At 37.5% G+C, this 22,710-nt stretch overlaps 1 protein-coding gene across 4 annotated transcripts in view; it reads left to right on the top strand.

Annotated features, from left to right (window-relative positions):
* The window catches only part of MAST2 (microtubule associated serine/threonine kinase 2), a 203,055-nt gene that overhangs the window by 87,741 nt on the left and 92,604 nt on the right, over positions 1-22,710 (top strand). For all 4 annotated transcript variants that reach the window (XM_061122025.1, XM_061122024.1, XM_061122023.1 and 1 more), the window contains one exon: positions 4,784-4,815. In XM_061122025.1, coding sequence (XP_060978008.1) covers positions 4,784-4,815 — 32 coding nt within the window. The remainder of the gene's footprint in view (positions 1-4,783; positions 4,816-22,710) is intronic.

Here is a 22,710-nt window from a genome sequence, read left to right as displayed (position 1 = left end):
AACATCGTGAAACAGTTGTAAACAAATACTGGATTCTAGTTAATGATATACATGCTGAAGTATGTGCTAACGTCCATAGTCTACTTTGAGATGCATTATAAAAAAAAGGAACAAAAAAACACCAGTGGGTAGATGGCTCAATATGTGACATAGAAAATAATCACAAAGTTTTAACAGTTGTACAGTTTCGATTGTGGGTGTGTATATGGATGTTCACTATACAAATTTTGAGAATTTTTATCTCCCTCCATATGTAAAAATAAGTTCCAGGTATATTCACAGACTTGGTGTGAAAAGTAAACCTATAATCTTTTAGAAGAAAATATAAGTAAATATATTCATGGCTCTGTGTGTCAGGGATATATTTCTTATATGTAAAAACATAACATAGAGGAGAATGATAAAATGGATGGTATAAAAATTAAATTCTTTGGTGACTCCATTAAAAAAGTAAAAAGATTAAGAGGACATTTTCAATGAATATAATAAGGAGGTCAAACCAGTCATTCCTAAAGGAAAGCAACCTTGAATATTCATTGGTAGGACTAATGCTGAAACTCCAATACTTTGGCCACCTGATGTGAAGAGCCAGCTCATTGGAAAAGAGCCTGATGTTGGGAAAGATTGAAGGCAAAATGAGAAGAGAGTAGCAGAGGATGAGATAGTTAGATAGCATCACCGACTCAATGGACATGAATCTGAGCAAACTCCAGGAGATAGTGAAGGACAGAGAAGCCTGGAGTGCTGCAGTCACAAAGAGTCAGACACGTCTTAGCTACTAAACAACAGTCCACAAATAATTAGTATCCAGTATATGTCAGGTGAATGCCTATAACCTGATAAGAAAAAAGAAAATCTAATAGAAAAATAGGCTGGGGATATAGACTTGGCCCTGTGTCTTGGTGGGTCCCGCAACCATAGATACAGATGGCTGACTATAATATGTGGGGTCATTTCATCTAAGGGACTTGAACATCTGCAGGTTTTGGTTATCTGCTGGAAGTTCTGGAACCAATTCCCCACTGATACCAAGTGAACACTGTAAATAGGTAATTCACAGTTGAGGAAACCTAATGACCTAACCATATAAAGCATTGTTTAGCTTCACTAGTAATTATGGGCAATGCAAGTTAAAACCATATATGATAGGATCACAGCTATTAGATTAAACAAAATTAAACAGTCTAACAAATACCAGGTATTGGAGAGTATGTGAAATCGTTTGTTCGACAAATACTTTTTGAGCATCTATTATACTACTTGCCAATCACTGTCCTAAGTCATTGAGATGCATTAGTAAATAAAACAGACTTAAGATCCTTGTGCTCATGGAGCTTAGATTCTAGTGGGTAAAGACAGAAAATGAACAATAAACATAATAAACAAGTAAATTATATAGTATGTTAGAAGTGATAGGTGTATTGAAGATGTGTAGGTTATAAAAGTAGAGTGGAGTAGGAGGGTGAGGGGGGTGGAAAACAAGTTGTAATATATAGAGCCATCAGGGTAGTAGGCTTCATTAAGAACTCAGGTGAAAATTGAGCCGAGAGATTTGAAGGCCATAAGGGTTAGCCAGGGAAATACTTTGGGAAGAGGAGCATTTTAGGCAGAGTGTACAGATAAGCACAAGGCTTTAAGGCAGAAGAATACTTGATGTGTTTGACAAACAATAGAGTCCAGTGTGGCTGGATCAAGGTGTGCAAGTGTGCACTGGAGAGTGAAGTTCAGAGAGAGACTGGGGAGGGGAGGAGGGTCATCTAGCTAGCTCTTGACTTTTATTCATGAATGGAATGGGGAGCCATTCCAGGATTTTGAGCAGGAGTGTTGTGATCTTACTGACCTTTAAAAGGATCACTGTGTTATGTTGAGACTAGACCATGGAGGGGTAAGGATAGAAGCAGGAATGGGTTACCAGTTGGGAGACAGTTGTGAGGCTGGGGAGAGGACCATCAGTCCTTAGATCACAATGGCAAAACCCAGGAGATTCTGTAACTCATTTAACAGTAAAACATGACCTCATTTGAGCTCTTCTGGTGACAAAACTGAATTGAGAGTTTTTAATCAAATTTATTGTTGTCCTCATACATTTAACTGGACAAATTTTGATGTGTCTGATGTGTTTTGTTGGTGACCTAGTCTTTGTTGAGGGTGTTTTATATTATACGTGTGTGTGTGTGTGTGTATGTGTATGTGTGTGTGTGTGAGTGTGTATATGCTATTACCTGTTCCCAATTCTGATTTCTGAAACATGACTAAATCCAAGGTTTTTCTTTAAGAGATTGTAAGCATTTGTCTTTGGAGACAGAGAAAAATCATTGTATTCTGACTGTATTTTAAATTTAAAGCACTTAAGAATTCCTATTGGATGAGATGTGGTGTGTGTTAAAAACAGGAGTCCAGATGCTCAGAGTTTTGGTCTGAACAGCAGAAGAAAAGAATTACCATCGTCTAGGAGATATGAACAGGCTGTGGTTGGAGCTTGTTTTGGTGGAGAGGACATGTTCAGTTTTGGACATACTGGATTTGAAATGTTGAGAAGGCAATTGATTATTATAAGTGTCAGGAGTTTGGGAGAAAGGTTTGGAAAGGAGAACTCTTAGAAAGTGTTGGTTTGGTTCAGTTCAGTCGTTCGGTTGTGTTTGACTCTTTGCGACTCCATGAACTGCAGCACGCCACGCTTCCCTATCCATCAACTCCCGGAGCCTACTCAAATTCATGTCCATCGCGTTGGTGATGCCATCCAACAATCTCATCCTCTGTCGTCCCCTTCTCCTCCTGCCTTCTATCTTTCCCAGCATCAGGGTCTTTTCCAGTGAGTTGGTTCTTCGCATTAGGTGGGCAAAGTATTGGAGTTTCAGCTTCAGCATCAGTCCTTCCAATGAACACTGAGGACTGATCTCCTTTAGGATGGACTGATTGGATCTCCTTGCAGTCCAAGGGACTCTCAAGAGTTTTCTCCAACACCACAGTTCAAAAGCATCAGTTCTTTGGTGCTCAGTTTTCTTTATAGTCCACCTCTCACATCCATACATGACTACTGGAAAGACCATAGCTTTGATTAGACGGACCTTTGTTGGCAAAGTAATGTCTCTGCTTTTATACTGTCTAGGTTGCTCATAACTTCTTCCAAGGAGCAAACATCTTTTAATTTCATGGCTGTAGTCACCATCTGCGGTGATTTTGGAGCCCCCCAAAAATAAAGTCTGACACTGTTTCCACTGTCTCCCCATCTATTTGCCATGAAGTGATGAGACTGGATGCCATGCTCTTAGTTTTCTGAATGTTGAGCCTCAAGCCAACTTTTTCACTTTCACTTTCATCAAGAGGCTCTTTAGTTCTTCGCTTTCAGCCATAAGGGTGGTGTCATCTGCATATCTGAGGTTATTGATATTTCTCCCGACAATCTGGATTCCAGGTTGTGCTTCATCCAGCCCAGCATTCCTCATCATGTACTCTGCATGTAAATTAAATAAGCAGGGTGACAATATACAGCCTTGACGTACTCCTTTCCTAATTTGGAACCAGTCTGTTATTCCATGTCCAGTTCTAACTGTTGCTTCTTAACCTGCATACAGATATCTCAGGAGGCAGGTAAGGTGGTCTGGTATTCCCATCTCTTTAAGAATTTTCCAGATTGTTGTGATCCACACAAAGGCTTTGGTGTAGTCAATAAAGCAAAAGTAGATGTTTTTCTGGAACTCTTGTTTTTTTGGTGATCTGGCGGATGTTGGCAGTTTGATCTCTGGTTCCTCTGCCTTTTCTAAATCCAGCTTGAACATCTGGATTGGAGGGGAAGGTAAACTGATATCATCATTTTTGGAGCAATTTCCAATGCAATTTCTGACTCAGTTCATGCCACATCTAAGTGTATACTACCAAGAAACTTTTTATATTTGTGGGTGACAAAACACATATAGCTTGTTTATAGGAGCATTGTCTTGCTGGAGAAGAAAAACATGGAAAGAAAATTAAGTTTCCATTTACTGGAGGAGCAATAAATAAATATTATAAAAATTTATGGATTGGACCACTGTACTATAGATATATGAACTAAAGTGAAATATATTCACATGGGTGAGTCTCCTAATTATAGTGTAGATTGATGTTAGCTGATGAATATATGCAGTATTTTAAGTATATAATTTAAAAATACATAAAACAATGCTAGTAATTATTTAAGGATATATATAATAAAAAATAAAGACATGTATGGAAAAGATAAACAAAAAATTAAGATAGTTGTTAAGTGGAGACTCATGGGAGGTGGGACTTGATAAATTTGGAAAGCATGTCACAGGGGGCCCAACTTCTATTGTAGGGGTCATTTCTCATGCCAGTGGTGTGTATCATCATCTCTATCGTATTATTTTCTATAATTTATTTGTATAAAATATTTTATAATTAAAGAAAATATTCCATTTCATTCCCTTCATGTCCATGACTAATGATATGAATCCTTCACAATTTAGCAGCAGTTGATGGCTGGCCCAGTGAGTACCTGGAATCTACACTGGCCTGTTGGTTCCATCTAGTGGTGAAATTGCTGCAAGTGTTCTGTGAAACATCAGCAAGTAAGAATGAGGAGATGATAGTTAGCCAGACTGATTAAATTTTATTATTTCACTAAAATTTAAGAGACAAAGGAAAAGGTTATTTTTTAGAGCTAGTGATTTTTTGCCATTATTAAAATGATGCTATATCTTCTAGGACGTAGAGCCCAGACTTTTAGGACCGAGCTGGGCTCTTCTTTCTCTCTAACCCGTGTTTGTGTTTTGTTTTTCAGAAGGAGCTGAGCCTTCCAAGAAGAGGCAGCTTGTAAGTAGATGATGATGATGATGATTGCGATTATGATCTCCTGTTTAGGAATCCCTCCTGGGGACTGTTTTCAGTATCACTCAGAGAACTCTTATTCATGAGTGTATTTTTCTGTGGCCTCTTTTCTGGGCCAGTGAAACCAGTGGGCCAGCCAACTTCTCTCACTAGGTCAGCTCTTCCACTCTCCCTCATCACTCCCTACCCCAAATCCTCTCCTCTATGTCATTTTTTGTCTAACATTTGAAGGAAAGCCGCCAATTAAATACCCATCACAGTCTTATGCTTGTGTTCTGGAGTTTATTGAGTTTAGTTGTCATGCTTTTTGAGAATTGTAAAATTGAAACTCTTAACATCTGCATCTGTCCCATAACATAGTACTAGGGAGAGGTCAACAAGTTGAGGCAAACAAAAGCTAAGTTTGGGATCGTTGGAATAGGGCTATTGTTTACCTGTTTGTTCTATTCCGGCTTCTAGGCTCAGGGAAATTCATTAGTGATCTTTGTCCCAGGATTTTAATTTCCAATATTTTCTTGGCCTGCTTTTTCTCTCAAGAATTCTTTTGGGGTAGTACTGCAAATTTGGCTAATCAGGATCATTTAGAATGCTTATTATGCAGATTAAAAACATACATTTAAATGATAAAAAGCAGTTAGAATGCCGATTCTGAACTTATATAAATTAAAATCTCCATGTTGGGGCCCAAGAGCCTATATTCTTTTGTACCTGCACCCACACCTACTGTGATTTTGCTAAGAAACCAAATTTGAGAAACAATAAGGAAATAGGGCTATGTTAAAACAATGGCTTTGAAATTTTTCCTTACAGAAGTACATGAGACATAATTATGGAGGAGGACACAATGGTATTCACATACATTTATTAAGTATACTTTATACATCGTACACGTTTAAAAATGTGTGAAACACATGGTTTTTCTGTTACTGTCATTCTGGGCTTTTGCTTTGTAAAAATGCTTTAATGATTAAATTGTCCTCTGAGATTCTTATAAAGTTCCTTTTGGCTGCTTTATGAAAGCTCACTGTGATTTGATATAAAGAGACTTGAGTTATGAGTCAGAAAACTCCTAGGGGTCAGTCTTGGCTATGTCACTTAATTAACTTTGTAATGTAGAGGAATCGCTTCATCTCCTCAGTTGCTTTATCTATAGAATGAACATTTTGATACCTGTTTTATTTCTTTTTTAATAGTTATTAGAAAGACAATATATGTGATAGTGCTTCATTTTTTAGATTTAGTTTAAGTGTATGTTACTTTCAGAATTCTTATAAGTAGATTAAATTTGGATATGTTTTATTGTTTAAGAGTCACCTTTCTATCTTTATTTCTCGCAGTGAATCTCAGTTCTAGGTTCTCAGGTGTCCTGAGTCTTCTAAAAACTGGGCAAGAGTGCCGCCAGGACTCTTAACTTGATGCACTTACTGATGCACTGAGTGGTACATATAACTGAAAGAGAGTGACGTTTCAGTGTCACATTCAGCAAATATTTGTACTTGGCGACTTTCCTATTATTTCTGGCGTTTTTTTATCCTTTACATTCCTTTTCTTTGGAAATTCTCTGAGCTTTGCCTTTGCTTCAGGTTAGGTGAAATGGAAGGCCTGAGGTTGGTCACTTCTTTCAGGAATGTATACCTCTAATGAATAGTTTGCAGAGAAGGAAGGATATCCTGTGAAAGTGATTTTTGTTTGAAACTGGAGGAAATTTTGGATCAATTTAGCTTTAGAGACATTTCTTGCTTATTTTAGTGGTATCTAAAGTTAGGCCTCTTCTAACTACCTTTAAATATTGCCATGCCCAAGTGTCTTGGAGGATCTTAGTTCCCTGACCAGGGATTGAACTTGGGCTCTGACAGTGAAAGTACTGAGTCCTAACCACTGGATCGCCATGGAAATTATCCAGAAATACTTTTTAATACACTAACTCACATTTAAACAGTGGTTCATTCAGTAAATTCATACTAATACCTGCTGTTTGTTGGGCACTGCTGTAAGCTCTGAGGTTATAAGATTCAATTAGATACGTTTCTCTATTTTGGGAACTTAGAGTTAAGTTAGCCAGAACAATAATTAAAAAAAAAATCATTAGTATTAGAGGAGTAGAAAGAATTTTGCTCTGGAAGAAATCTTAGAAACTTGGATGCTAATCTACAGTTTGCCACCAACAAGTTATATATGGTTTTAACAGGAACTATCATTTCTAGGCTTGAAATGTTTCACTTGTAAATGAAATGACTGGTTTATCTGAACTCCGTGCTTAGTCATCTTCCCAAATAATGGTAGCTCATGGTACCTCTTCTGCAGAGAGCTGGGCCTGTCTTTGTACAGAGTGTGCAGTAGATGGGAGAGGATGACATAGCATCTTCAATAGAGAAATCAGGAAAGTAAGGGTACCTTACTTTTTGTATGTGGTCCTGGTAAGGGTCTGATTTCATTCCTTTGAATGTACATAGCTGTTGTCCCAGCACCATTATTGAGTAGTTGTCTTAGGTTTTAACAAGATCAGTGGTTGCTCAGACTGTAGGGAGAGCAGGAGTGAAAGCTGGAAAGTAAGTGAGGATACCATTACAAAATTCAGTCAAGATGATGCCTACTTAGCCAGGCTGGTAGGAGCTTAGATGGTGAGAAGTGAATGGATTCTGGATGTATAAAAGGAGAACTGACAATATTTGCTGATAGTTAATTTTGGTATATGAGAAAAAGAGAGAGATTGAGTTGACGGTGAGGTTTTAAGGCTGAGTAGGTAGATACATATAGTTGCCGTTTACTTTACAAGATGGAGAATATTATGAGTGGAGCAGGGGTTTTCTGTTGTTGTTATTGTTGCTCTTGAGATGGGTACGATGGCAGTTTTTGGAGGAATCACAACTTTGGTGCTTGCTTGACATTCAAGAAAGAGTGTTGATAAAGAGATTGCATGTGTGAATCCTGGGGACCAAGGGTGAGATATGATCTGGAATTATACATTTAGGGATTGACAGTGTATATTAATAGATGATAATTTAAGTTATGGGATTGAATGAGATAAACTACTGAAATGCTACTTAAGTGTAGTCAGCTGACAGGTGATGATCAATGAACTGCTTAGTAAGGAAGTTTAAACAATTTGACATTGTTGTGACCTTCAAGCATTTGATCATTTTTCTGTTATTTTATATTTGTTGTGTTTTGCGATGATGGAAATTTCACTTGGTCCTTCATCACAGCTAGTTTGAGAAGCACTGACCTGTTGAGTGAATGAATCTAGTCAGAAAAGAGATATAAGACTGAGCCCTGGGCCTCTTCAGCATTTACTTATTAGGAGACAAGGAGAATACGTCAGTCAAGAAGCCTGAGAAAGAACATCCAAGTGAGGTTGCAATAAAACCAAGAGAGAGTTGTGTTTCCAAAGCCAGAAGAAAGTGTCAAGGCTATGTAAAATGACAACTAAGAATTGATTTTTGAGTTTAGTAATAGGGAAGACCCAATTAGTGACCTTGGCAAGTGACATTGATCAGAGGTGAGTCCAAAGCTTGATTTGAATGGATTTGAGACAGAATAGGAGACAGTATAACCTCTGTACTATTTGTATTTAAAAAAATGTCTAATTTAAAAAAAAAAGTCTAATTTCAATCTAATGTGTGAGGAAGCAATCAGAAAAGCTCAAATTGAAGTGATAATCTGTAGAACTGCTGGCCTGAACTCTTCAAAAATGCTGAAGTTGTAAAAGACCACAAACACTAAGGATATGTTCTAGATTGTTCGAGAAAAGAGGCCTGGTGAATAAATGTAGTTCTTGATTGATTTTTGGTTGGATCCTGGATTTTTAAAAATAGTTGAAGGATATTATTAGGACAATTAAGGAAATTTGAATGTGGACTTTTCTTTTGATGAAAAGGTGCCAATGTTAAACTTTGTTAGTGTGACAATTTTGTGGTCGTTCCTTGTTCTTACAGCAAGGACATTAATTGTGGAAGTACTTGAGAAAGGAATTATTATAATGTTTATAGCTGACTTTCAAATGATTCAGTTATTTAACAAAAAGTGTGTGTGTATGTGTTAGAGCAAGAGAGGGAGTGAATGAGAGGAAAAGAGAATGGAGGAAAAAAAGCAGTGTAGCAATATGTTAACAGTTGTTAAATGTAAGTGAAGCATATACAGTGTTTCATTTAATTATTCTTATTTCTTTTCTGATATTTTGGAGAGGAGGTAGTCTATACTATTATTTCAGAGTGATTTGCTGAAAAGAGGATTTTAGAAATTAGATGATACCTGGAAAGGTAATGGAGTTGAGTATTTTTCTCTCTTTTCAAAGTATAAATAGGAGATACATCTTGTTTGTACGTCAGTGAAATTATCCAGTAACCAAGGAGCTGTTGATGCAAGAGTAGAGAGAACAACTTCTGGATTATTCTTAAGTAAGCAAAAATGGAGGCCAAAAAAAAAAAAAAAAAAAATGGAGGCCATCTAAGTACATGTGGAAGTATTGGCCTTACACAGGGGTGTTGACAATTTGTCCCCAGCAGCCTCAAATACCTCATTTTATTTGTAAAAGATTATGCATATAAAATGTATGGCATAGAACCTTCAATTTAGCATTCAACTATTTGTTATTGTTAAAGTGTTTAGTGCAATGCCTATTTAATTAGTAGACTTTGAAAGAGTGGTAGTTGTTTATTACTGTTTTTATTATTAGCAGGCTATAATTACCTGTTAAAAACTGTAAGTTCTTCAGAAAAACAAATTAGTAAGATCCTAAACAAAGTTAAATGAGCAATAGGGTGCCTTAGAAAAGTCACAGGCTATTTATGGTTGGTTTTGGTCACATTAGGAAGAGAATAGCTAAATCCCAAGATGGGGAATGAGAACATCCAGGCCTACAATGATACAGACTTTGTTGGGACAAGTTGGTTATGAAAGTTCTTTTGGCTTGGCTCATATCATTTATTTTAGATGTAGCTTCCCGAAGTAAAATTGTTTTCATTTTTGGAAAACTATGTCATATTTAAACCCATTGGGGTATTAAATTTTTTTTTTATTGCATTAAAAAAATCTAGTCTAGAATATCAGACCTATAGAGCTGATAACTTTGTTGATAGTGTACATATCTGTGGCAAAATAATTGAAAGAAAATGAAGTTCTAAAGCTATTTCTACTTGTTTACCCAAGCCATAGAAATGTTGCGTTTTGCTTTTTTCTCATTTGAAACAGCTCTGAATGACTTCCCTTGCCTGGGTCTGTAGCGGAACCCCCTCTTAACAGTTCCTATCAAATAGGATTTTTTTTGGTTTGTGAATCAGTACCAGTATCTAGGCCCTATTCTGTTTTTTTTTTTAGGCCCTATTCTTAGGAGCTCAGTGTCGGTAATGTTCTAGTCTTTAGTTACCCAGAAATAATACATATTACATACATATTACAACTCAAGGTAATTGTCCTTATATTTCTTGAAATGTTTTTATTTCTTTGAGGCTGTGAGCAATCAGTAGAGATAAAGAACAAACTGTAGGAGTGAAAAGGTAGCTACAGCACCTGTCATAGTGTGTGTGTTGCTATTGGTAGCCTTTATTAAACTTGAGTCCTTGAGGATAGTTACCTTTGCAGTGTTGACTTACTCATTTGATCAGTGGACTAGGACATCAGACATTGGTTGAAAGTGGGAGAGTCAATTCTTAGGTAGGTTGATAAGAAGTCTGTGGTCTCCAAGGAGGAGAAAGGAGTCTAAGGCTCTTGAGGAAGAGATAGGGTTCTGAAGTTGTCAAGGAGGAAAAAAGGACAAGCATTTTTTCTTCAAGCCCAGAGCTGATGATTGCACAACAAAACAATTCATCTTGCTCAAGGATATGTTATCCCTTAAACTCTGTTCAATTCAGTTCAATTCAGTCGCTCAGTCGTGTCCGACTCTTTGGGACCCCATGGACTGCTGCACACCAGGCTTCCCTGTCCATCACCACCTCCCAGAGCTTGCTCAAACTCATGTCCATCGAGTCGGTGATGCCATCCAACCATCTCATCCTCTGTTATCCCCTTCTCCTCCTGCCTTCTATCTTTCCCAGCATCAGGGTCTTTTCCAGTGAGTCAGTTTTTCTCATCAGGTGGCCAAAGTATTGAAGTTTCAGCTTCAGCATCAGTCTTTCCAATGAATATTCAGGACTGATTTCCTTTAGGATGGACTGGTTGGATCTCCTTGCAGTCCAAGGGACTTTCAAGAGTCTTCTCCAACACCACAGTTCAAAAGCATCAGTCCTTCGGCTCTCAGCTTTCTTTATAGGCCACCTCTCACATCCATACATGACTACTAGAAAAACCATAACTTTGACTATACAAACCTTTGTTGGCAAAGTAATGTCTCTAGGTTTGTCATAGCTTTTCTTCCAAAGACCAAGCATCTTTTAATTTCACGGGTGCAGTCACCATCTGCAGTGATTTTGGAGCCCCCCAAAAATAAAGTCTCTCACTGTTTCCACTGTTTCCCCATCTATTTGCCATGAAGTGATGGGACCAGATGCCATGATCTTAGTTTTCTGAATGTTGAACTTCAAGCCAGTTTTTCACTCTCCTCTTTCACTCTCATCAAGAGGCTCTTTAGTTCTTCTTCACTTTCTGCCATAAGGGTGGTGTCATCAGCATGTCTGAGGTTATTGATATTTCTCCCAGCAATCTTGATTCCAACTTGTGCTTCATCCAGCCCAGTGTTCCTCATCATGTACTCTACATATAAGTTAAATAAGCAGGGTGACAATATACAGCCTTGATGTATTCCTTTCCCAATTTGGAACCAGTCTTTTGTTCCATGTCCAGTTCTAACTGTTGCTTCTGGATCTGCATACAGATTTCTCAGGAGGCAGGTCAGGTGGTCTGGTATTCCCATCTGTTTGAGAATTTTCCACAGTTTGTTGTGATCCACACAGTCAAAGGCTTTGGCATAGTCAATAAAGCAGAAGTAGATGTTTTTCGGGAACTCTCTTGTTTTTTTGATGATCCAGTGGATGTTGGCAATTTGATCTCTGGTTCCTCTGCCTTTTCTAAAACCAGCTTGAACATCCAGAAGTTCATGGTTCACATACTGTTGAAGCCTTGCTTGGAGAATTTTGAGCATTACTTTGCTAGCGTGTGAGATGATTGCAATTGTGCAGTAGTTGGAGCATCCTTTGGCATTGCCTTTCTTTGGGATTGGGATGAAAACTGACCTTTTCCAGGCTTGGGGCCACTGCTGAGTTTTCCAAATTTGCTGACATATTGAGTGCAGCACTTTCACAGCATCATCTTTTAGGATTTGAACAGCTCAACTGGAATTCCATCACCTCCACCAGCTTTGTTTGTAGTGATGCTTCCTAAGGCCCACTTGACTTCGCATTACAGGGTGCCTAGCTCTAGGAGAGTGATCACAGCATCGTGGTTATCTGGGTCTTGACGATCTTATAGTTCTTCTGTGTATTCTTCCAACTTCTTAATATCTTCTGCTTCTGTTATCCATACCATTTCTGTCCTTTATCCTGCCCATCTTCATATGAAATGTTCCCTTGGTATCTCTAAGTTTCTTGAAGAGATCTCTAGTCTTTCCCATTCTGTTGTTTTCCTCTATTTCTTTGTATTGACACTGAGGAAGATTGTTTTTTAATCCTTGTTATTCTTTGGAACTTTTGGAAGTGACAAATAGATTCAAGGGATTAGATCTGACAGAACAAGTGCCTGAAGAATTATGGAAAGAGGTTTGAGACATTGTACAGGAAGCAGTGATCAAGAAAAGTGACCATCAAGCAGTGACCATCCCCAAGAAAAAGAAATGCAAAAAGGCAAAATGGTTGTCTGAGGAGGCCTTACAAATAGCTGAGAAAAGAAGAGAAGTGAAAGGCAAAGGAGAAAAGGAAGAACCTTGCTATTCTTTGGAACTCTGCATTCAAATGGGTATATCTTTCCTTTTCTATTGTTAGTTCTAATCCTGTTATCTTAAAATATATATTGTGGGAGTGGGTCTGGTAAGACCCTTACAACCTTGAGACATTCTTTTGATTTACTGTAATAACCAATTGAAAAAGTATATAGCTCCCTTGCTAAGACTAGCGAGGGGGGGCACTCTCTGTCCCCCTTCTGATGTCTATGTCAGAAGCTTTCTCTCTCCCTTTTTATGCTTTAATAAAACTCTGCTACACAAAAGCTCTTGAGTGATCAAGCCTGGTCCCTGGCCCGAAGCTAAATCTTCTTCTTTGGAGATCCCGAATCCGACATGATTCACCATAAGCTATCAGAAGTAAATTCCAGGTGTCTGCAATGGTAGTCACTGGGCAGGGAAGACTTCCTGAGGCTCAAGGATTGGATGTATCAGACTTTAGCCCTGTGAAACTGACATGTGAAACAGTATCATGTACTTTCCCACTCTGATGCAACTTGATGGTATTTGTCTAGATGAATGCTTCAGGAGAATGTGCTAAAAAGAGGTACCACCTGCTACACATTGTAAATCCTTTGTGTGTGTCAATAGTGCCTGATATAAGGCTTTAGTTTCTCTGTGGACTTTGCAAGTCAGGAAATTTTGATACCTGTAAGAACTTTGAAGGCCAGAGTGATAGCTTTGTGTTACCTTTAATAGTCTATTTTTTAAAATTGAGCTTATACAGAAAATGGTCTTACGTACGTTCTCTACCTCTCCAGTGGGAAGGCAGGGATTGACAGAGATTGGAAGGAATGGAGCAATTAGTAGTAGTAATTTCCCAGCAGGAACTATTTTGTTGTTAAAAAATGAACATGGTTTGTCAGTGAGCCATAAGTGTGTGAACATAAGACCTAAAAATGGAAAATTTGTGAGAACTTGTATGTTACGGTTATGTTGAAAGTAGTTATTCTGATCATTTGCACATTGCACATATATATCTCTTGACCTTGCAACTACTATAATGTATTTGAATATCTCAAAGTCTGCTTAGCATTAGCATTTATAAAACCTAGGTCATTGTCTTCTCAGAAACCTACTCCTCTCTCATTTTCTAGCTTACTAAATGGTACCACTTCCTCAAGATAGAAAACTTTGTTATCCTTGTAACCTTTCTCTGCCTTATTCCAGCTCCTTTGTATTGTACTATACCTCTAAATAGCACCAATTCCTTCTTGTTTCTACAAGCACTTGTATGCCTATATAGTCCAAGCTGTTGTAATCTGTTGGCTCTGCTACTCCTGTAACTTCTAACTAGTCTTTGTCTAGCATTGCTTACCCTCCAGTACATGCACCCATCATAAAATAGGCAGAAAAAGCTTTTTAAAGTACAGATTTGATTATATGATGTTTATTTAAATTCATTTAGTGTGTATTTGTATTACTCTTAGGAGTAATACTCTTAGGATCACATCTGAAACTCTTGACATGGCCCATGAATAGTTTTCCTGTTTTTGTCTCTATATTTTTCACAGTGTGTTCTCTGTACCTGGAATGATCTTTTCTTCATCTATACCTCCTACTTAGTCTCAGTTTACATCTCACTTCCTTATGAAAGGCTTTTCTGATCTAATCCATACCTTGCTGTCCCTAGGATAAGTTGGGTTTTCCATGATGTACTTTGATTAAACCCTCTACTTTCCCTTCATAGTTCTCACAGAAATTGTAGATGAAGAATTATTTGTCTTTCATCTCTCAGTGGATTATCTATTAGTCTGGTTGGGTTGCCATAACAAAATACCATAGGCTGAGGGCTTAAACAACGGAAATTTATTTTCTGATAGTTCTGGAGGCTAGATGTCCAGGATCACAGTGCCAGCCTGGTTGGTTTCTAAAGACAACGGTCAGAAGATAAAACTGGCTTGCAGATAAAAAGCCATTTTCTTATTATTCTCACTGTGTGCTTACATGGCCTTTCTTCTATGTGTGTATGTGTGTGTATGTGTGTAAGGGTGGGGAGTGTAGAGAAAGGATCAAGGATTGAGTTCTTCCTCTTCTTATAAGGTCTCCAGGCCTATTGGATTAGGCCCCTTCACCCCTTATGAACTCATTTAACTGTAATTAGTTCCTGAAGATCCTATCTCCAAATACAGTCAGTCACTGGGGAATTAGAGCTTCAAAATAGGAATTTTAGGTGGGGGACACAATTCAGATCATAGCAGATGTAAGCTCCATGAGGTCAAGAACACATTTATATGACCTATGACAAGAATATAAATGGAGAGAGAAATGTAAAAGAGTTTTAAGTAAAGCTAATAAACTGTAAAATAAAATATGTTCTATCCTTCTATCTTTTTTTTTTCCAATTGTGAAGTAATTAGCCTCCAACTATCTATCCTTCTATCTTGAGAAATACAGTTTCATAATAACAAATTACAAAAAAGTGTGAAACTATTTTTTTAAGGTGTTAAATATTTTATTAATATTTAATTTAATATTATTATTATTCATAATGAGTATCAGGCACATATTGTGGCCACTTCAGAAGAGAAATGAAAAAAAGGACAAATTTGTATGTAGTAAAGAAATACTGAAATAAATTTATAAGTGGTTACAAACCTGGATACTTCTGTGGGGAGAAGGGAAGTCAGTTGAACCTATACTATACAGAGCTTATTTGCATTTCTATAGAAAGGAACTATTTTGTATTGCTGTCAGTTATCTGTAATCTAGAGAGTTGTAAAATAGCACAAAGGCAGTAAAAGGCTAGAATCAAATAATTTAATCTGTAAACAGTGCATAGTTTTCAATCTGAAGATTATTATTATTTTTTTTCTTTACTTACACCAAGTTTTCTCACTGTCTTTCTCTCACTCTTGATTAAATCAGTCTCAAATACTATTCCTGATCATAAAACAAGGTTGGTCTCATTAAATTTGGCCTAGTTTTTTACACAGGGATAGCAATAAGATTAATTTCCTGTTTGGCCTTCTTAAATTTGCTTTTCTGGGAATTTTATAAAGAATCTCAGATTGAACTTTTAAAAGCCACTGTTATTTGTATTTCGAGACTAGAGAGCCAAGCTTAAGAAATTCTTTGTCAGACTTCATCTGTAATACCTATGAATTTGGGTGGATTCTTCTTTTTTTCAAGGTCCTTAAAAATGTCTTAAGGGTCTTGGGTCTGCCAGGAAGTGACCTGCTGGACCCTGTAAAGGTAGGTACCAGGCCCATTTTCTTGAGAGCATTTTTTATGTATTGAGTCCAAAAATTCAACCATAGTTCTTTAAAAGTGGCCTGTTTTACCTGATTAAATAAGTATCATTCTCAAATATGACATTTCAGATAAACTCTTAGTTGCATAACCATTTTTTACAATTATGTTTTAAGGGAATTCAGTAAGTAAATTTAGTGAGACTTTCTCAAGTCTCATTGGAGTCAGTGAGAATCAGATACAATTCAGAAATGTTTCCTTTTACAAAAGCATATTATTAAGAATTTAGATAGCTTAAGAAGAAAGGGTAGGCTTCCTTATATACCCAGAAAATAGGTCTTAAGACAATATTCCAAACAAACTATGGTCATCCCTCCTTAGTTCATTCAGCCTTAGTGTAATTTATTTTCATTTCACTAGATCTTAGATTAGTAGTCTGCTTCTTGACTAAAAAGAGTTATGGAAATTCTGACTCAGTCCACTGCAGTGGTCTGAAAGTTTTCCAGTTGTCCAAGTGATGGCATCAGAAACCTGTACCCAAAGAGTCTGCTCTTTGAAGTGTCAATAGTTTGAAATACTACTACAGTCCTTTTCCAAAGAACTCTGAAAGAATTCTTTGTTGAAAACACAGACTTTGGCTTTTAGTTGATTGTAAAGCCTTGAACCTAGCATCAGTGTAAAAAAAAAAAAAAATCTCTTGGTCAATGACAGCTGTGGTCAGTTTATTATTGACAGTTTTTTTTTTTTTTTTTTTTTTTTTATTGACAGTTTTTAAATGTGAATGGTGTGATGAGAGTTTATAACAAGAACAATCCAACTAACCAGGGAATTAAGTTGTGTCTGTAGCGTACAAAATAAGAATCATAAAATCAACTCAAAAAAATTTTTAGCAAAGTGTCTCTAGGGGTAGTTTTTTCAAAGAAGACAGTGAATGTTTCATCTGATTTATAAAATGTGAATGAACATAGCTTTTACAGAGGAAAAATTTTTTATATATAATATGTAATAATCTTTTGACAGAAAACATGCCAGGACTAAACTACAGATATATCAAGTAAAAAGATTTAGTAAGACTGCAATAAATGGTAGGCATTTATCAGTATACATTTATAAAATTCCATTGGCCTAGAAGAAGCTAGATTTAGATTTTAAAAGTAAGGCTTTTAGCAAGTAAGCATTTTAAGTGATAACTGAAATTAAGACTGAAAAAACTAAACTATTATTTCCTAAAATCTAGCAAAACACTGTGAGGACTCATAAACAGGAATACATTATGGAATAAATGCATGCTCAGTCACTCGGTTGTGTTTGATTCTTTGTGACTGTAGCCCGCCAGGCTTCTCTGTCCATGAGGTTTTCCAAGCAAGAATACTGGAGTGGGTTGCCATTTCTGACTCCAGGTTATGGGATAAAAGGGCATTAACAATAATTATATTGTCCCCCATATTATATATATCTCCCCATAATTACATATATTTCCCCATAATTATAGTTTCTGGACTATTTATATTCATAGCATTTTAGTTGTATAAATTTAAACTAGGGAAGGCTGAGCATCTTTTCTGATTTGACAGCTTTTTCCATGAAACTCATCAATAGTAAAATGTCAAATAAATTAAATAAATAAAATAAAATAAAAAGTAATACAGTTTTGAATAACCTCAGCTTTTCCATGAGGAACCTTATTTTGTTTGTTTTCTTAAATAATTAAGGACATAATAAGCCAACATAAAGTGAAGGAAGTTATTTTATTAAGATATAAAATATTTGCTATCTGGGCACATTACACAGGAAAAAAGAATAAACTTTAATAGGGTAGGTGAAAGCAATAAACAGTAAGCCAAGGAAACTGGCCCATCAAAATTGGGTTAAAATTGCTAAAATTTTAACCAGTTCATAGCTTTTCAGATTCATGACATGGTATTTATAAGCCACAGCAAACAAAAATCACTTTTCCAATTTTGTTCTGCTTCATATTCTGGAACATACTCATACTTTACTTGGGGACAGTTCTTAGGGGGTTGTCAGATTTAATTTTATAGTAATACTAAAATGATACTAACATGTAATGTGTTTATCATTGCTGTCTTCAAATGAATCAATAAATAACACATTATTAAAATGTCTGAGAGGTAATTAGATTTAGATGAAGTCCTGAGGGTGCCCTTATAAGGAATTGGTGTCCTTATAAGAAGAGGGAGAGAGACAGAGAGTACTTGTGGCTCTCCCCTTCCACTGCCAGCCCCCTCCTTCTTTCCCTTCTCTTGCTCTCTCCCATGAGGACACAGTAAGAAGGTGACTGCTGGTTATAACTCAGGAAGTGAGCCCTACAAGGAACCAGATCTGCTAGCATCTTTTTTATTTTATTTGTTTACTTTGGCTGCTCTGGGTCTTACTTGCTGCATAAAGGCTTTCTCTAGTTGAGGCTAGTAGGGGCTCTGTGGGCTGGCTTTTCATTGCAGTGGCTTCTCGTTGCAGAGCACAGACTTTAGGGTGAGCAGGCTTCCATAGTTGTGACGTATGGGCTTAGTTGCTCTGTGGTATGTAGAATCTTCCTGATTCAGGGATCAAACTCATATCCCCTGCATTAGATTCTTAAATCTGCTAGCATCATGATCTTGGACTTCCCAGCCTCTAGACTGTGAGAAGTAAATGTCTATTGTTTAAGCTAAACACACACGCATACAAAACCTTGCAGTTCCCATTTGTAGTACAGTTATTATTGATAGTTATAACTCATACAAATGAACTCTTTGGGTGTCCCCAAAAAGTTTTGCTTGATGAATTTTGAGAAATATATATGAAATCGTACAACTCAAATTGGGACTTGGTTGCATGGCCAGGACTCAAATCCAGCCACAACCTAGATTGGGACTTGAACCCACTGTCTTTTAATTGAGATCACATGCTCACATACCAAATATCAAGACTTCATGAAGTTCAGGTTATTTATGTCTCATTGTGAAAAGAATTTAGTGACAGACACAAGATAGGTAAGAAGTAGATTTATATGAGAGTATATGCATTTCATAGACAGAGTATAGTCCATCTCTAAAGGTAAGAGCTGGTCCCAGCTCATGGGGTTGTCTTGGAAAATGAGAGTGGCCATGGGAGAAACACATTCCACACGGTGTGGGCCATCTCAGAAGACAAGAGGCCCTGAAACATGGCAGAGTTAGTTTTTATGGGCTGGGTAATTTCATAGGCTAACGAGTGGGAGGATTATTTCCACCATTTTGAAGAGGGGACAGAGATTTACAGAAATTGGACTCTGCCCACTTTTTGACCTTTTTACTGTTGGCCTTGATACTGCCATGGTGCTGGCAGGTGTGTCATTTAGCATATGTTAATGTATTATGATGAGTGTGTAATGAAGCTCAAGGTCTACTGGACGTTGAACTTCTGCCTTCTTTGACCTAATCAGTTCTAACCATTTTGTCCTGTCTTCAGGACAAGGGCTATGTTGTTCTTTTACAATAAGTCTGCAAAAAAAGAATGTAAAGTGTGTGTGTGGGGGGCGGGGGGAGAATGTAAAGTGTGTTTTTATTTTATGTTGATTACATATTGGATTGATATTGTAAATTTCAGTTCAGTTGCTCAGTCATGTCCTACTCTTTGGGACCCCATGGACTACAGCATGCCAGGCTTCTCTGTTTATCACCAACTCCTGGAGCTTGCTCAAACTCATGTCCATCAAGTCGGTGATGCCATCCAACCATCTCATCCTCTGTCGTTCCCTTCTCCCACCTTCAATCTTTCGCAGCATCAGGATCTTTTCCAATGAGTCAGTTCTTACCATCAGGTGGCCAAAGTATTGGAGCTTCAGCTTCAGCATCAGTCCTTCCAATGAATATTCAGGATTGATTTCCCTCAGGATTGACTGATTTGATCTCCTTGCATTCCAAGGACTCTCAAGAGTCTTCTCCAACACCGCAGTTCAGAACATCAATTTTTTGGCGCTCAGCTTTCTTTATGGTCCAACTGTCACATCCATACATGACTACTGGAAAGAACATAGCTTTGATTGACTGTATGGGCCTTTGTCAGCAAAGTAATGTTTCTGCTTTTTAATAAGCTGTCTAGGTTTGTCATAGCTTTTCTTCCAAGGAGCAGGTGTTTTTTATTGTGAATAATAAAAGACACTTGCTATAGTATGTTGTGAATATACTGAGTTAAATATATTAAAAATTGTGTTATTTTGACAATACCAGCTTCATAAACTTTCTTGAGTCATTTTGTTTTCAGATTAAAAAACTATTTTTTTATTTGGCTGCACCAGGTCTTAGTGTGTAGCATGCAGGATCTTTTTTTTGTTGCATGCAGTATCTTTAGTTGTGGCATGAAAACTCTTAGTTGCAGCATGTAGGGTCTAGTTCCCTGACCAGGAATCAAACCCAGGCCCCCTTATTGGGAGCTCAGAGTTTTAGCCACTGGACCACCAGGGAATTCCTTAGATTTTTTTTTTTTCCCCTTAAATTAGAGGGTATTTGTTCTGCTACAGTAGTAAAAATTGGAATTGGTAAAAAAAAAAAAATTCTTAAAGCAGTACATGGATTTAGAAATGAACCATGAGCTCCACATGTCAAACTTTGTAATGGAGTCTCATGTTAAATTATTCTTGTCACAGAAGATATTATACAACATTTTAATATCACCTTATAAATTGCTATCACTTACGTTGCAATTTCACCATCCCTTAAAACCATAGCTAGGCAGCCATAGAACATGTGTCCGACTCTTCTGAAGACATGTGTCTTCAGTCGTGTCTGACTCTATGTGATCCCATAGACGGCAGCCCACCAGGCTCCCCCATCCCTGGGATTCTCCAGGCAAGAACACTGGAGTGGGTTGCCATTTCCTTCTCCAATGCATGAAAGTGAAAAGTGAAAGTGAAGTCGCTCAGTGGTGTCCGACTCTTCACGACTCCATGGACTGCAGCCTACCAGGCTCCTCCGTCCATGGGATTTCCCAGGCGAGAGTACTGGAGGGGGGTGCCATTGCCTTCTCCAGAACATGTTTTAAATCTCCTTTAATGTTTTCAGTGCTGGGATATAGAGAAAACCAAAAATAGCAGTATGTTCAGACTAACTTTGATCTGTGGTGGTCCTAATAAAGTAGTCTATGGAAATTTGTTGGTGAATCTGCTTCATAGTCATGTGTGGTGAACAAACTCTAAGGTGGCCCACATAGTCTTCTCTTCCTATTAATATTTTTGTGTAATCCTATTCCCTTTGAGTATGGCAGTACCTGAAACTTGCTTCTAACCAATCAAAGAGTAAAAGTGACAAGATGTCATTCATTTGACTATATTATGGTCTATAAGACTTTGTCTAAGTTAGTAGACTCACCGTAGAAACTGTCTTTCTGGCTTCTTGAAGTAGGCAGCCATGTTGGGAAAACCCATGTGGCACAGAATGATGGTAACTTCTAGAAGCTGAGGTTGGCTTTCAGTTGATATCGAGTAAGCAGCTTGGGCCTCAGTTCAGTAGCCACAAGGAAATAAATTTTGCTAACTACCTGATTGAACTTAAAAGTGGATTCTTCCTTAGCTAAGCTGCTGTATAAGAATGCGGGGGTGTCACAGCTTATCCAGGTCCTCTGCTTAGGCATTGTGAGACCCTAAGCAGAGGACCTGGATAAGCTGTGCTTGAATTCTAGACTCATAAAAATTGAAATACTAAATGTGTGTTGTCTTTAAATAGCTATGTTTGTGATAATTTCTTATGCAATAGAAAAAGAATACATGTCAGCTTACTTTTTCCACTTTCTTGCTTTAATTTCCTCCTATTTTATTGCAGTGTTACTTTCATTGAATCTGCTATGTGGAAATTCTTTTGACTAAAATATGTATTTAAATTTTTTTTAAAATATTTATTTGGCTGCATTTTGGCTGCATTGGGTCTTAGATGCGGCACACAGGATTTTACTTGCTTCATGTGAAATCTTCCCTTGTGGTGTGGGGGCTCAGTAGTTGTGAAGCCCCAGCTTAGTTGCTCCACAGCATGAGGGATCTTAGTTCCCCAACCAAGGACTAAACCCATGTCCTTAGCATTGCAAGGTGGATTTGATTCTAAGGCAAACCACTCAGTATCATGGTAATCCAAGTCTATGCCCCGACCAGTAATGCTGAAGAAGCTGAAGTTGAATGGTTCTATGAATATCTAAGACCTTCTATAACTAACACCCAAAAAAGATGTCCTTTTCATTATAGGGGACTGGAATGCAAAAGTAGGAAGTCAAGAAACACCTGGAGTAACAGGGAAATCTGGCCTTGGAGTACAGAATGAAGCAGGGCAAAGGCTAACAGAGTTTTGCCAAGAGAACACACTGGTCATCGCAGATACCCTCTTCCAGCAACACAAGAGAAGGCTCTACACATGGACATCACCAGATGGTCAATACTGAAATCAGATTGATTATATTCTTTGCAGCTGAAGATGGAGAAGCTCTATACAGTCAAGCAAAAACAAGACCAGGAGCTGACTGTGGCTCAGATCATGAACTCCTTATTGCCAAAATCAGACTTAAATTGAAGAAAGTAGGGAAAACTGCTAGATCATTCAGGTATGACCTAAATCAAATCCCTTATGATTATACAGTGGAAGTGACAAAAAGATTCAAGAGATTAGATATGATAGAGTGCCTGATGAATATGGATGGAGGTTTGTGACATTGTACAGGAGATAGGGATCAAAACCATCCTTAAGAAAAAGAAATGCAAATAAGGAAAATGGCTGTCTGAGGAGGCCTTACAAATAGCTGTGAAAAGAAGAAGAAGAAGAAGCAAAAAGCAAAGGAGAAAAGGAAAAATATACCCATTT

This window comes from Dama dama, chromosome 20, assembly GCF_033118175.1.
Source record: "Dama dama isolate Ldn47 chromosome 20, ASM3311817v1, whole genome shotgun sequence".
Classification (NCBI taxonomy): Eukaryota; Metazoa; Chordata; class Mammalia; order Artiodactyla; family Cervidae; genus Dama; species Dama dama.
This window is presented reverse-complemented; position numbering and strand designations above follow the sequence as displayed.